Source organism: Scatophagus argus, chromosome 5 (assembly GCF_020382885.2).
Source record: "Scatophagus argus isolate fScaArg1 chromosome 5, fScaArg1.pri, whole genome shotgun sequence".
In the NCBI taxonomy this organism is placed as follows: Eukaryota; Metazoa; Chordata; class Actinopteri; family Scatophagidae; genus Scatophagus; species Scatophagus argus.
The window spans coordinates 24,861,090-24,875,294 of NC_058497.1; the positions used below are offsets into that span (position 1 = coordinate 24,861,090).

The 14,205-nt window shown below is 49.4% G+C and overlaps 1 protein-coding gene across 2 annotated transcripts in view; it reads left to right on the forward strand.

Moving 5' to 3' along the window:
* The first annotated feature begins 1,423 nt into the window (after nt 1–1,423).
* The window catches only part of actn4 (actinin, alpha 4), a 44,061-nt gene continuing 31,279 nt past the window's right edge, over nt 1,424–14,205 (forward strand). For both annotated transcript variants that reach the window (XM_046389988.1, XM_046389987.1), the window contains exon 1: nt 1,424–1,816. In XM_046389988.1, coding sequence (XP_046245944.1) covers nt 1,691–1,816 — 126 coding nt within the window. In that variant the 5' untranslated portion in view covers nt 1,424–1,690. The remainder of the gene's footprint in view (nt 1,817–14,205) is intronic.

Sequence of the window (14,205 nt, forward strand, 5' to 3'; positions counted from 1 at the left end):
CGGCCTGAACGTGACCTACTTCTGCAGGTGGCTCCTGCAGGCAGGACAGTCAGGAGCAGAGCCTGCACCTCCGGCCGGCAGATGTAATGGATGCTCAGGCCTCCCTGCTTTACGAGTGTCAGTCCTCTGGGTCAGCGGTTCTCAAGTGATTTGGACCGTGTGCCCCCTGAAGGCCACGGGTTGGACCTGAACCAGCTGCTGATGATTCGTTTCTCCTAATGGAGAATAATCAGGGACAGGGAATCACAAACCACAGAGTCCGTTAGCTCAGTCCAGCTCTGAGAAGAGAAACCTGCATCCCTCTGGTCCCAGTCTGGATTATTTAACTGAAAGCGTCCACCTTATTTCACTGCACTCTGTGTGCTGTGTCGCTCTGTGGTTACTCTCCACTTTCAACTGATGGGGAACAATGGGGTTCATTTTAAGGGAGTGAAGTGATGGGAAAATCACGTGTGTTGTTATGTGTGTGTGGTGTGCACATTTAAATGCTTTCATCACATTTTGATCGTGACTTTAGATTAATACAAATTTTATTGTAATCAGTGCTGAGCTGAGGCGAGACTGATTTGAAGATGAAGACTTTCCTGTAACAGCGACAACAAAGACTTCCTGTGGAAAACACACAGTCCAGCTGCTTTTGAGCTAATTTAACAAAGTGTGTGTTGTGAACATGAAAAACTGAGAAAATTCATTGGAAAATATTTTGTAAAAAAAAGAATATTTGAAGATTTTGTCCATTTTTAAGCATGAAGAGAAACTTTTTCAGACTTTGATTTTGAAGTATTCAGGTCAGATAATTATTATAATTACAGCTAAACAAAAAGTTTATTATTTAATCTATTTAGTTTCCGTATTTTAATTATGTTTTAATTATCTCCGCAGCTCACGTTCAAACGTCTTATGAATATTCATGAGCTGTCTGGGCCTATCGACGCTGTGCTGGAGGCAGGGTGACAGTGCAAACAGAAATACACACCGGAAAGAAGGCGAGGCTCCTTCAGAATAAAATCCCACAATTTCAGGGGAGGAAGAGGGGGAGGCTTCACAAAAGCTGCTGTAAGTCACAATAGACAGACTTTTAGAATTCTTTAAGAATGAATACAACACAAGCTGAATGCATTAATATCATCACAAAGGCGGCAGATTAAGGACTGTTAAAGAACAGCTTTTTAAAAGTTTTTTTTTCATCAATAAAAATAAATATGTCGAATGAAAATGTGCTTTGATCAGAAAGCAAACCTGTGTTTGAGAGAAACACCCGCCTCTCCCTCGCTTTATGGGTGACAACTGCTATGACTGGCGTTAAATGACGTGTGGGCGTCCTTTACGCTGAAAGGGGACGCCGGAAGCGCGGCCGCTCAGTGCGTCTCGCTTGTCTGAGTCGCCGCAGCCTGTAGGAGCGGTCGGTTCCTCCCAGCAGCCTCTCCGTTCAGAGGGAAAGCTTTTCTTCTCACAGCAGCAGCGGGGATTTTCTGCCTGCACACGCCGGATATTCTTCACATTAAAAAACACAGTCAGAGCTGAAAGCGGCCAGAGAAGAAGGACTCTTTCCAGGCCCGCGTATCGCTCCCCATCCCGCCTCTCTCATTTGGGACATCGTTGCTTTTTTCCATTTTTATTTTTTTTGTTTTTGTACCTTTTCCCTCCCCTGACAGTTTCTCTGTGGCGCACTCAGGTTTCTTTTGCTGACATGGTAGATTATCACGCTGCCAATAACCAACCGTCGGCCGGCGGGGCGCAGACCTACATGGAGCAGGAGAATGACTGGGACCGGGACCTGCTGCTGGATCCGGCCTGGGAGAAACAGCAGAGGAAGGTACGTGAACCAAAGTCGGGCCCAGCTGGGCCGAGTCGAGCCGGGCTGAGAGGAGGAGGAGGAGGCGGCAGGCAGAAAGAAAATGGCAGGGGAGGGATGGGATGGGGAGAGGAGGTCAGAGACCGAGTACGGGCCTCGCTTTTGCTCCAAAAAGCCCGCAGCTGCTCCCAGTGCCCCACTTTCTTCAACCATCCATTTTCTCCTCCCAGTCCGGCTCTCAGCTCGTCCCGCGGCTCCCCTCAATGTCAGGCTGCTTCATTTCTGTCTCGTTAAACGCAGATTCCTTGTGCTGCAGCTCGCCCTTCCCTTCTGTGAATGTAAAACTATTTGGCTGTGTGTGCAGAGCCCAGTCCGTGTCCAACATTAGCTGCTGCTTTTCAAGGTTGACCCCCCCGCCGCCACTTTTTCTCTCCCCGAGCGGAAACAGGGCGCCACATTGTTGCAAAAATCCGAAGTGTGATTGTGCAGACCTTTGGGGCCGAGAATAGCGAGTCGGCTTGTGTTTTTGAAGGGTTCGGTCCTCCTTCAAGTCCCGCTTGGCTGGTCTGGCCGGTTGGAGGCCGACCAGACTGAGAGGCGAGTTTGTGCTGCTGACCGATGCGACGCGTTCACGGCCGATATGTAGACGGTTAAATTGAGAAGCTGCTGTGATTCATTTTATCCACCTAAAAACCGGACGGACTCGGTGACAGTGAAGCGCCTCGCTGAGGCTTTCAGGGTAACTCAGGGAAACTGGAATTCCTCACATGGTCAGCACATTTTTTAAAAAACCTCAGAGTATTTGGCGGTTTATTTTAAAAGCGGCCACGAATCCAAAACACCACTGAGAGATGTAACTTCTCCACACAGCAGTCCTCATCGAGGGGCAGGAGTGTCTGACAGGACAGGTGAAGAGAGAGGTCATTGAACGCACCAGGAGCTGGAAGTAAACGGCTGCCGTGCGCGGCGCTAAGCTAACGCGGGCTAACGTTGCATCCGGTGTGACGGTCGCACCTTTGCTCGCACTAGTTTCTGTTTCCACGCTCGCGTTACTGCACAGACCCGAACACCCACACGCTGGGCCGCAGGTTGGAGCTCCACTGAGGTCCTGCTGAAACGCTCGGTCCTCAGCCCTGCCATCAACAAAACCACAGTCCTCCCGCCCATCAGCCCCCTTAACATTTACACAGCATTGTTCTCTTTAATTAATCTCAAACAAGCAGCCACACTCATCACCATCATCACCATCATCATCCCGCTTCTCCTCATCCTCTGATTCTGCTTCCTGTTCGACAGTTTCTTTTAAATAGATGCCACTGAGCTACCATCAGTGCTAATTTGGCAGCTTAAACAACACTGAACCTCTTTCACATCAGTTTTCTTTACCCTCCAAATCCTCCTCAGGGAGTGGAGAGGCAGGATGATGAAGATGATCTTAGCAGTGGAATGACTGTGTGTGTGTGTGTGTGTGTGTGTGTGTGTGTGACTGTGCACCCTGTGTTATTCACTAAGTATACAGATGACTGGCATACTTTCTAGTGGTGTGACAGCATGCCGAGCGTTGACTCGTGTGCTTTTATTGGACCACTCAGCACCGCGGCCGTCAACATCACACATTCCTGCACCTCCAGTGCTTCTCTGGTAACTCATGGTGGTTTAGCTGACTGTGCTGTGTGTGTGTGTGTGTGTGTGTGTGTGTGTGTGTGTGCTTAGAAATCACACAGGTCAAAGTTTCTCTGAAAGGAAAATCTAACCTGATAATCATTAACAGAGTGCGGCTTGTTGTGCAAACCTGTGCTGAGGTCCGTTCAGCTGCCGAGTCTTCGCTCACCAGTGGAGGCTGATGGGAGTTTGACGGGGAACAGTACAAGCTGGGGACATGCCCCCCCCCCCTTTGCCAAGCTGTGCTGGCCCCTGGTGGTGCGGGTGGGGTGTGGGGGGCAAATTCCTGCGGTGAATTGACGCTCTCCGTGCCGGTTATTGCGCCTCCTGCAGGAACATCAGCAGAGACGTGGATGTAATGAGTGTGGGAATGTGTTTGCCCTTGTGGTGCTGCGAGTCTGTAAAGGTCGCAAACGGGAGGCAGACTTTCCCGTCATGCTGACTCTTGCACATTCACGCTGTTGAGTAACACAAGACGGGGGGGGGGGGGGGGGGGGGAATCAGGATTTCCTCGCCTTCACTTAGCGTCCACAGTAGAAAAAGTGAGGGATGACCCGGCACCTGATAGCAGGCCTCGGTTAGCAGTGGACGTGATTAACGGAGGACACCCCAACGATCAGAGCTTTATCTGTTTGTCATCTTTCTTCTCTTCAGCAGACACACAGGAAAGAACAGATGAGGAAAGTTAAACATGCCTAAAGGATTTGGCAGCAGTTTACTTTACTTGCCCCTTCGGGTGAAGATTCAGAGTTTGCTGTGGAACAGAGATTCACTCTGCGCAGGAATAACTTGTTTTGGGAGTCTGTGCTGGAGGATTTTTCAGCTCTGTGAAGACTTGTGCAGTGTGAGCTTGTGTTTCTCTGGCAGAGGCACACGTTTGTCCTAGCAGAGAGTTTCTGCTTGTCCATTTTGAGCAGCATTTCTCAACACCCCAGAGTGGCTGAACTGAGCCCAGCTGAGTCCAGCTGACTGCACTTTGTCACAGGCGAAGCTCCCCGTTCAACAGACTTGTTACTAAATGTTTTCCCACTGCCGTCAGATCCGCCACACGTTGAAACATGTCAAAGTACGCAGTGACGCCACCAGAGGTTTTATTGGCCTGTCAGCAGTGTGGCGGGCGCTGCGTGCCAGTCCGACTTCTCAGCGACAGTTAGGCTTGCACATATTTCTCACGTCACGAGTCAGGACGAAAGCGCAGCGAGGTGGGTGGACGAGCTGACGAGCAGTAAAGCACACGAGCCAAAGGGCCTGGAGCGGGTTGGCGTCATTGCCGCCTGATTGCTCCTATTTGTCAAGGTGATGTACCATTGAAATTTAACGAGTCCTTGTTCCATCGTGCCCCATGTGATCCCTGCAACTTAAATTCAAATCTGAGCGCTTTCATGGCCGCCTGCCGGACAGATTTCCTTCTGGGCTCACGTCTTCACTCTGGCGGTCCGGCTGTGTTACAGTAGAAGAATCAGCTGCTGTCACTGGCTCAGACTTTTGTCTTCTTGTCCGGTCTTGCGCAGACTGACGAGAGCCGGACTGGACTCTGCAGGGACGACACAGAGCCGATAGTTTGATAAACCTTCATTTTCCTGTTGTTTTTCATGACCTCTGGTCCAGTCACACACGTTTTCCCTGCCCTGATGTTTCATAACTCCAGCTCGGTCAGTGCAGATGCGTCCTCCGTCGTCACTAAGTAAGCAGCATGAATCGGTTTGCAGCCGGCCTCCCGTGACACACACCGCTGTCGCCCACAGCACGCACGCACACACACACACACACACACACACACACACACACACACACACACACTTGGCTTTTCTCCATGGCTGCCAAGGTGGGCAGCTGGACACAGTGTTAGTTTGTTCTTTTGCCGCCCACTTTCACATGCTTTCTGTGTGAGCGGCTGGCAGGCGGAGTCGGTTCAGATGGCCCGGGTTGGCTCAGGACGAGCTGCGAGTGACTTTTTGTCAGGACGAACGGATCAAACCGACATCGTCTCTGCTCCGGCTGCGATCCTATTTTGTTTTCTCCCTCTTTTCAAACATAAGCACAAAAATGTTTGTGTAAGGTTGACTAAATTAGCCTGCTCGCCAAACAACAATACACAATGGCCCGTCTGTGGCGCGCGGAAGGAACAAATGCTTTGATTGGCTGTCAGTCTTTTTTGTGTGCGTGCGATTGGCTGATTGAGTGCAGCAGGACTGACCTGACTCGGGTGTGGCAGAGACCAGAGGAATCTGCTCCACTGTTGAATGAAGTCTCGCCACCTGATCCCATGTTTACCTGTGCTAACGTTGACTCTGCTTTGTCGGCGTCAGGTGTTGATCGGTTTAATCAATAACACACACGGATGATATTCACTGATTGTTATTGATCCAGTTGTGTATGCAGAAGCTTGTCCTGCTTGTGAGGAGCAAAATGTGATTTGTTTGAGCTCGAGGCACGTAGGGAAGTACATTTTTATACATTTTTTGTTCTATCAGTTGTAAACGTAGACGTCTGCAGGCGTGCGAGATGCTGGAAGTGTAGCCGTCGGTCATTCCCTCACTGCCAGCTGATTCCAGGTCAGCTGTGGGAAAAGCCCTCCGCCTCAGCTGATCCAGAATCAGCTTGTGGACCTAAACAACGAAGCAGTCAGTCGAGCAGCCGGAGAGGAATGTAACCCCTCTTTCTGTTCTGCCAGAGCATGCAGGGGGAAACATTCCTTTGGTGGCCCATTATAGCCTGCTAGGCCAGTGGGAGGGGGTTTTAAAGGGGGGTGGAGGGGGTGGAGGTGGTGGTGGTGGGAAGGGTGTCCTGTTTTTTTTTTGCCCGGCAGAGGAAAAAGAGTTGGGGGTTTGCAGGATTGCAGATGTGGTCTGTGTGGTGGACATGAGAGGGAGAATCATCCTCAGAGGGGGGCGGTGGGGGTGGAGGTGGGGGTGGGGTGTTTGTGAGAGTTTCCAGCCGGTTATGATGTGGCGGAAGTCCTGGCGCCAATCGTTGCTCCAAATAATTGTTTGTAGAAATGTTTTTAGGCCCGGTGGGGGGCGGGGCTGGTTAGCTGCAGGCCTGTGGGTCGACCTGCTGCTGCCTAATGCGTTTCAAAGAGATTTCTTTACGGTCTGTTTGCCTCCCACTCTTTGTGTGTGCGCGTCACCGTTTGGGTCGTAGAGGAGGACCCGAGTGCACCCGAATGTCAGGGAAGCCACGAGTCCCGGGATCGGGTTTGCGGCAGACGCGACCTCAGCGCGCTCTCATTGTGGCTGTGCTCACAAGCTTACTTCTTGGCTATTGTGTGCATAGTTATGAGGATTAGTAAATGGCATTTCCCTCTGATGAATTGAAATTGGCAACAATAGGGACTAAGAATTTCCTTTTGGTTGGCTGCCAGTTTGCATGTTGATGCTTTTAGCTTGAACTCATACCCCCCCGACACACACACACACACACACACACACGTCCCCTCTGTGTGTCCTCGACTAAAGAATTTAAAGGAATAGTGACTTTATTTACAGATGATCTTTGACCCATATGACACTGTGTGAAAACAGTTTGCCGTCTAGGATTTCCGTCGCCCTCAGTGCGTTTTATTCAAAGCACACTGCGAGATTTGCATCATTTCAGATGCTCTCCTGAAGGCGCTGAGGTGCCGCTCGCGCTGAAACGACTCATCAATCACACACATAATCATTTAATTCATTTATCAGAATGATAAGAAGATCGTCTTCAGTTTTTGCTGGATCACTCTGGATGAAGGACTGGTGAAACTGTGACTGCACTGAGTGTGTGTTCTGATGAAGCTCTAAAGGGGTGTGTGTTTAGGTGTGGTGTGTGTGTGGGGGGCACCTTTCTGTTATGGCTCTTGGGGAGGGAGGTCCCCTGAAGCTGCTGGTGAGCACCGTGCAGTTAAAGAGCTTCTCGTGTCCTCACCTGCAGCACGACGAGGTGCTGAGCTTTCTGCATCGACGTGTTCGGTCCATCTGACAGACGCAGGAATGAACGTGTGGGGAAACAATAAAATGTTTGAGCTGCAGTTCAGCTTTGCTTTTAGCAGGTTCCTCATAAACAAACAAACTCACTCCCCCCACTGTTTGTACGTGTCCAATTGAGCTGCACTTCTGATGTTGAAAAATAAGGAACTTCACGCTGTTTTCACCGCAATAATGCAGAATCTTTTATCTGAGAACCTCAACTGTCCCAGCTTTTTAAATGTCAGGATTTGCTGCTTTTCTTTGGTATTTCTGGCAGTAACGGAAGCGTCTTTCTGTTTGGGACTGTTGGTTGGATGAAAGCTGCATCTTGAAGACGTGGCTTTGGGCTGTGACCGGACTGTGAACGTCTCTGCCTGCACGGCGCACAGAACCTTCGTGCATGTGTGTTCTCTGCAGCGCTCTGTATTTTTGGAAACAACACACTTCAGAGCTCTGCTGTCATCCCGCACCTGAGCGAGAACGCCAAAGAGTTCAGATTCACTAAAAATTTGATCATAAAAATGGAAGCCAAAGCGTCTTCTCCCTGTTGTGTCAAAAGTGTCCTCAGCGGCTGAACAGGAAGCCGATGCAGTCCACCCCCTGCAGACTGCAGACAGACGCACGCTGGCGCTCTGTTTTCACTGTCGTATGAAAGGCTTTTTAAAGGGTGATGTGCTTGTTGGCGGGTGAGTCAGTGTGAGAATGTATGTGCATGTATTATCCTTGTTATTTCATTAATGCAATGAGAGAGCTAAATGACCTCCCCTCAGCCGTCTGAAGGCACCAGTTTGTGTTTTGTATCGCTGATGCATCGCTGTTGTCCTCAATCTATTGGTCCTGCGAAGGCCAGTGTGGCTGTGCAGCAGCGTCTGTCAGAGGGGGGACAGCCCAGCCCACCCACCACCACCACTCATCCAGAGATTACATCCCAGCTCGGATGACCAGATTACATCCAGATCTGACACACATCCGGGCTGAATGGAAAGGTGGGGAGTGATGCGTTGAGGCACATGACGTACGTCCGGATGGCTGCTGCTTTACTTTACGGTTCGTTAATGAAACGAGAGCGCAGTGATCAGAGGTGTGCTGGTCTGCAGTCTGAAATCAAACATTTGTCACAATTAGTGTCCTGAAAAACACCAATCTCCCACGGGGAACTAATTGCAAATGAGATTTCAACCCGTTTCTCATGACAATAGAAAGCAGCCGTCTCAGTCTGACATGAGGAGTTGATGAGCATCAGAGCTGCGGGTACAAAAGGCAGACATGTTTTTCTGATGTTCTTTAGAATAAACTTGGTGGATACATACATGGCCACACCTATACAGGTTATTCTCCCTCTGAGGTGGGTGTGTGAGCGACAGAGAAATGCACAACCAACAGGCCGTGCTGGTCTGCTGATGAAGAGCGAATGTTTTGTAAGCACTGAGTATCAAATGTCTGCACAGTTTGATTGATAATCCTGTTATATGTCGATAATCCTGATTCTTTGATCCCGGTTTGAGTCAGGATTTTGCCAGTTCTGCATCAGTGCTTCTGTGTGACGTTCAGGAAGGACTTTTCTCCATGTTTTGTTAATGAAAATGGTTCTTGACCTTGTTATTGGAGTACGCTGTGCTCCTGTGACTCTGCAGCGATCTGTAGGCGGCAGTTAGCGTTCCCGGTGGTGTAAAGAAGGGGCAAACATGACCACGATTCATACTGCGGCTGTGAGTGTGTTTGTTTCCTCTGCGGCCGTCTCTGATTTCCTCAGCGAGCTCCTTGTTGTATTATTTAGCAGCTTTCAAAGTGGGGCACTGGGCAAAGAGGTGAAGAGGAGAGGCCTGCTGGGACTGAAGCAGACACAATGGATCCTGTGCAGGCATACAGTGATGTAAACACACACACATGAAATATTCAGACAACACACTGAATCCACTGAAGGCACGTAGTTTAAACTGCCAGTGCCAACGGATTTTCCTCTGATACACCAAAAGCGACCGGAGACACGAGACTCGAGACATCACTTCCTGAATGCTCTTTGAAACCGCACATTAAAGTCACTGAGAATTCATCTGCAGAATATTAACGAGCGCCGGCTAAAATGAAGGTTTTTGAAGTTTTCTCTGGATTTGTGCACCTGAAGCACCAAACTGTTCTGTGGGCTGTCAGCTGGTTTCAGAGCACATCGCAGCAGCATTAAATATTTACCGACTGTGCCCGGCGTTCGGGTTCCTCTGCTCACCACGCGATCCCACGCAGCTCCTCCGCTCCTTCTCTCTCCACGCTTGTTTTTCCCCCTTGTGTTACACTATCAGCTTTTCTGTCTTTGCCAGAGTCGTTAAGGCAACAGGCGCAGACAAAAGAGGATAACTGCAGTGTGAGCTGCTATTCTTAGCGTTTGGTCGGCTTGTTTCTGCCCGCTGGTGTTGGTGCGAATTGTTTTTCTTTGCCTGTCTGTATGGTATGTCTTATATTTGTGGTCAGGCATCTCCAGGACCAGCCCGAGGCCTGTTCAGCAGTCTGCTTTTTGTTCGTCACAGTTCAGAGGAGGTTCACTGGAGACTACGAGCCCGGAGCTTTTACAGAGACGCACACAGGATGGGGGTCTAGTTTTTCTGATCTGTGCTGTGTTTGTATGTCTGGGATCCAGACGTCCTGTCCGTCTGTGCCGTTGCTCGTTTTGTCCAGCTTTGAATGAGCCTACGATCTTTGGTTGTTCTGCAGAGAACCAGGAGAGAAATCGAGGTGCACACAGACAGACATGTTTTTTGGGAGGCTTTGGGGCCTTTAAGTGTAACACTACAGTTAGACTCGCAGAGACAGATGGACGACAAACGCTTACTGTAGGTTCACTGCCAGCTGAAAAGACGGACGATTCAAACGTGCTGCTGCTGCTGCTGCTGCTGGCCTCAGGGTTTGAAACCAGAATGAAAATCAGGAGGATTGTTTCTTCAGACTCTCCGGGTTCCTCTCAGGAGTTGATGATATTGGTTTTCATGGCGAAGTGATGACGACAGAACAATTCGTTAATGTGAGCCACGCTGGGGCTGCAACTGTCGACCTGCTGATTGCTTTCAGGACTGTTCAGCTAATGGTTCAGTCCATAAAAAGTGAAAAATTACATCTTACAGTTGCCTCTTTTATCAAACCAACTGGCCAACATCCAAAGAATCTTCATTTACTGTCATGAATGACAAAGAAAATCAGCAAATTATGTTGAATTGATGTTTTAGCTTAAAAAAAAACATGTTGGTGCATTTAGCAGCCAGAATGGAGAAACAGTCGGTCTGCTGAACCGAACAAATCCTGGTTTGTGCTAAAGAATAGATCTCACGTCGGAGAGGAGTGGGACTCGGAGGTGCTGGCAGAATGACTGCAGCACTTGTGTTCGTCCTCATGAGAGCTGCAGCAGTGGAAGAAAGAGGAAGGAAGGCTGTGAGGTTTTTGTGGTTTTCTACCCCTTCCCTGTTTCACATATAAAGCAACCACACACGCAAACAGTCAGGCAGGCCCTCTGAGTCAGGCCCTGAAGACAGACGGATCACTGTGCGTCGCCCTCGCCTCAACGGAGCAGATGGCTGCCCGAAAGAGTCGGGGGAAAGCCTGCACACCAGCCTGACCATCGCCGAATCAAAGTACAGAACTGGGAATAATTTGTCTCCGGTTCTGTCTGAGGGGGGGGGGGTTAGGGTTATTCACAACAGCCGCCTGTGTTCACTTATCACGTCAATACGAGCCCGGCGGATACACGGAAAATTAAAAAAATATATATTGCAAAATGGATTTGTATGTTGGCTGACCTGCCAGTTTGAAAACCGTGTCCCCCCCCAGGCTGCCTGCTTTGTTGTCTGTGGGACAACTGAGCACCGCAGCAGGACAGCAAACAGACGTGAAGTACAGAGAGAGCTTCATGCTAACACAGCAGAGCCAAACAAGCCCAGAACTTCAAAATAAAAAAGTACTCTTAATGTGAAGAATTCACGATATTGCAAAATAAAATGTTTTTTAAAAAGTCGGAGCTTCAGCCAAAGCAGCTGCTGTAGCCGAGACTCGTATAGTTTCTCAGCTCTGCTGCTGGTCTTAATGTGGGTCAGGGAAGTCCTCTGTCCTCTCTGCCATTGGCCACGAGTCTACTATCCTGTCTGATCCAATCAAAGCTGGCCTGCAAGGGATTATTTAGCTACCGTTCCCTCAGTTAACAAAGACTCTTCTGTTGGCCTCACTCTGACTCTCGGCGCTGTGGGAGTGCACGGCGGCGTGCACGCGGAGTTAACGCAGACCCTGATACCCTGCAGTAGCTTCGCTTTAGCACAGTTTTAGCACTGTGCTCAGCACTCTGGTTTTGACACCACCGCTCTGGAGACGTGACGGAAGTTTGTGCAGCGTGAGAATCACATCGCAGCAACTTCCTGCTGCGCTCGTTGTCACCGCAAGATGAGACCGTTTGTGTGCTAACGCTTTCTGAGAGTGAACCGGGTTATTTTTGCCTTCACTGTGACATTCACACACAGATTGACAGCTGCAGTAGTTCTGCTTTCCAGCTGTGCTTTGTTGGAATAAAAGTCTGCTTTGGTTGAAAGAAGTCTTTCACTTTGTCACATTATATTAGGCAGGAGTGAGAGGAGGAGGAGGAGGAGGAGGAGGAAGCACAGAGAGGGTAACAGCAACTATGTGATGGATGAGCGGTTGAAGAATGATTTTAACAAAAACAAGCGTGCAGAGGTGTGAAGAGAGTTGGACTGGTTCATACTACGGACAGCAGAAGCATTTTAAACCTGCTAAAAATAAGATGCTGTAGTCTTAGGTTGCTTAGCAACAGCCCCGAAGCAGGATTGTGGTACTGATATCATGGCTGCTGTTGTCTCCTGTGCGACCAAGCGCCGCATAAGGATTTCCTCAATGAGACTTAGAACTGATAAAAGAGATCTGCAGCAGAACTGAAAGCAGTTGCATGCAGGTTGACGGTTTCATCTGCTGTGGTGTCTTAGTTCCTGGAAGTGAAGTGTCAGGTCGAGGTGAAAGTTGAGCATTTCAGGGCCTCCTCTTTGTTCATTTTCAAAATGCTATGTGCTTGTCACAATATGTCAGACTCGGCATGAGCTGCTGCTGCTGGTTCTAACCCGGTCGTTTAGCGTGTGAGAGGTGGTGCTGTGTCATGTCAGGTGTTTATAATGACACAGCACTCTCTCTTGAGCAGCTAGAGATTATGTGTAAAGCTGAAGAAGCCGCCAGCTAATCAGTGTTTTCACTCCTGGTGCAGCCGGTTGTCCAGTCGTCCATTGTTTGCATGCAGACGGACTGAAAGTGTTTGAGGGGATCAGACTGTCACTGATTCACTGTCTACACATCCCGGGCTGCTCCATGTACAGCACAGGAGGGGGGAGGGGGGTACAATATTAAAGTCATTTTAAAGGGATTGCATTGATGTGGAGCTGCGATCCCCCCACAGAGCAGACCTGCACTCGGTGGTAGAGACCATGACTGAGCCCTGCAGCCGGAGGGGCCTGCGTGTGTGTGTGTGTGTGTGTGTGTGTGTGTGTGTGTGTGTGTGTGTGTGTGTGTGTGTGTGTGTGCTCTGTCTGAGTCTAACTGGGGCATGAGGATCACTGCATTAAATCAACTTAAGGTTTTAGGTTCGTGTGGGAGGCAGAGTGTGTTGATGTATAAATGTGTGTGTTGGCTGGTCAAAATCATCACCATGTGAACATTTTTTTGGTTTTGCAACTCGTACGTCTGTGGGCGCAGCTCAAAAAGCTCAGAGAAGTGAACGCTCCTCCTGTGAGAAGCGGAATAAGAGAGCGTTTACGGGCTGAATCGGGCCTCAACACGACTTTCACACTGAAGGGTTCAAGTCAAACAAAACCGGCACGTCAGCCTGTGCAGGCTCAGCAGGACACGTTAACCTCCAGACTGACATTATTTACCCTGAAGCCTCATGTTATCTGATTAATGCTCTGAAACGGTTATAAAGTAACAAATGTTTAACCTAATAGTGTGACATAATAATAGTGTGACACTTTGTAGACTAAACAGCACAGCACTCACTGGTAATCCCTGTGCGCCGCTTTTATCTGCCCTGTCTGCGTGATGCGACACTCTCAGCAGCTGATTAATGTCAATTTGCGTGCTGATTTTTCTTGGTGTGTGCGTGTGTGCGTGCGTGCGTGTCAGACGGGCGTCGGGCCAGTGAGTCATGAAGCCATAAAGGGCAGGGTGAGCTCTGGAATGTGTGACAGAGCTGGACCGAGCGGGGGTGGGGGGTTGGTTTTGGTGTGTGTGTGTGTGTGTGTGTGTGTGTGTGTGTGTGTGTGTGCTGTACGGGTCATCAGCAAGCGGAAACTCTGAGGAACAAACAATGAGCCGCTCCTCCTTGTACCGGGTCTGGACCCTCTCGGCTCCTTTACGAGGTCTCCTCCCTCACTCGTCTCCTCACTCCTCGCAGCACCAGGAAGTCCTTGAGAAATCTGGAAACGGTTTGCGTGATTTAAGACCTTATCTCAAATGGGGTATTTAGAGATCTGATTATACCCACCGGTGACTGGTGTGTTTTCCCGCTTGTCCAGTCTTAAAATCTATTTCCACTTTGTGTTACATCAGGCCTCCAGTTTCTAATCTCCACAGTGACAATTAGTAAAACATCCTTCACTAATGGAGCTTGTATTTCTTTCTTGTGCACGCAGGTTGATTTCTTGGTTAAAAGTGCCTCCTGTCTGTTTAGGCAACACGTTTGGACTGAAGTGTCTGCATTTTGTGAGTCGTGGCTGGGGACGTTCCTCACACCAGCCTTCCCTGATGCTTACAGCTGAGCTGAAGCTTAAACTT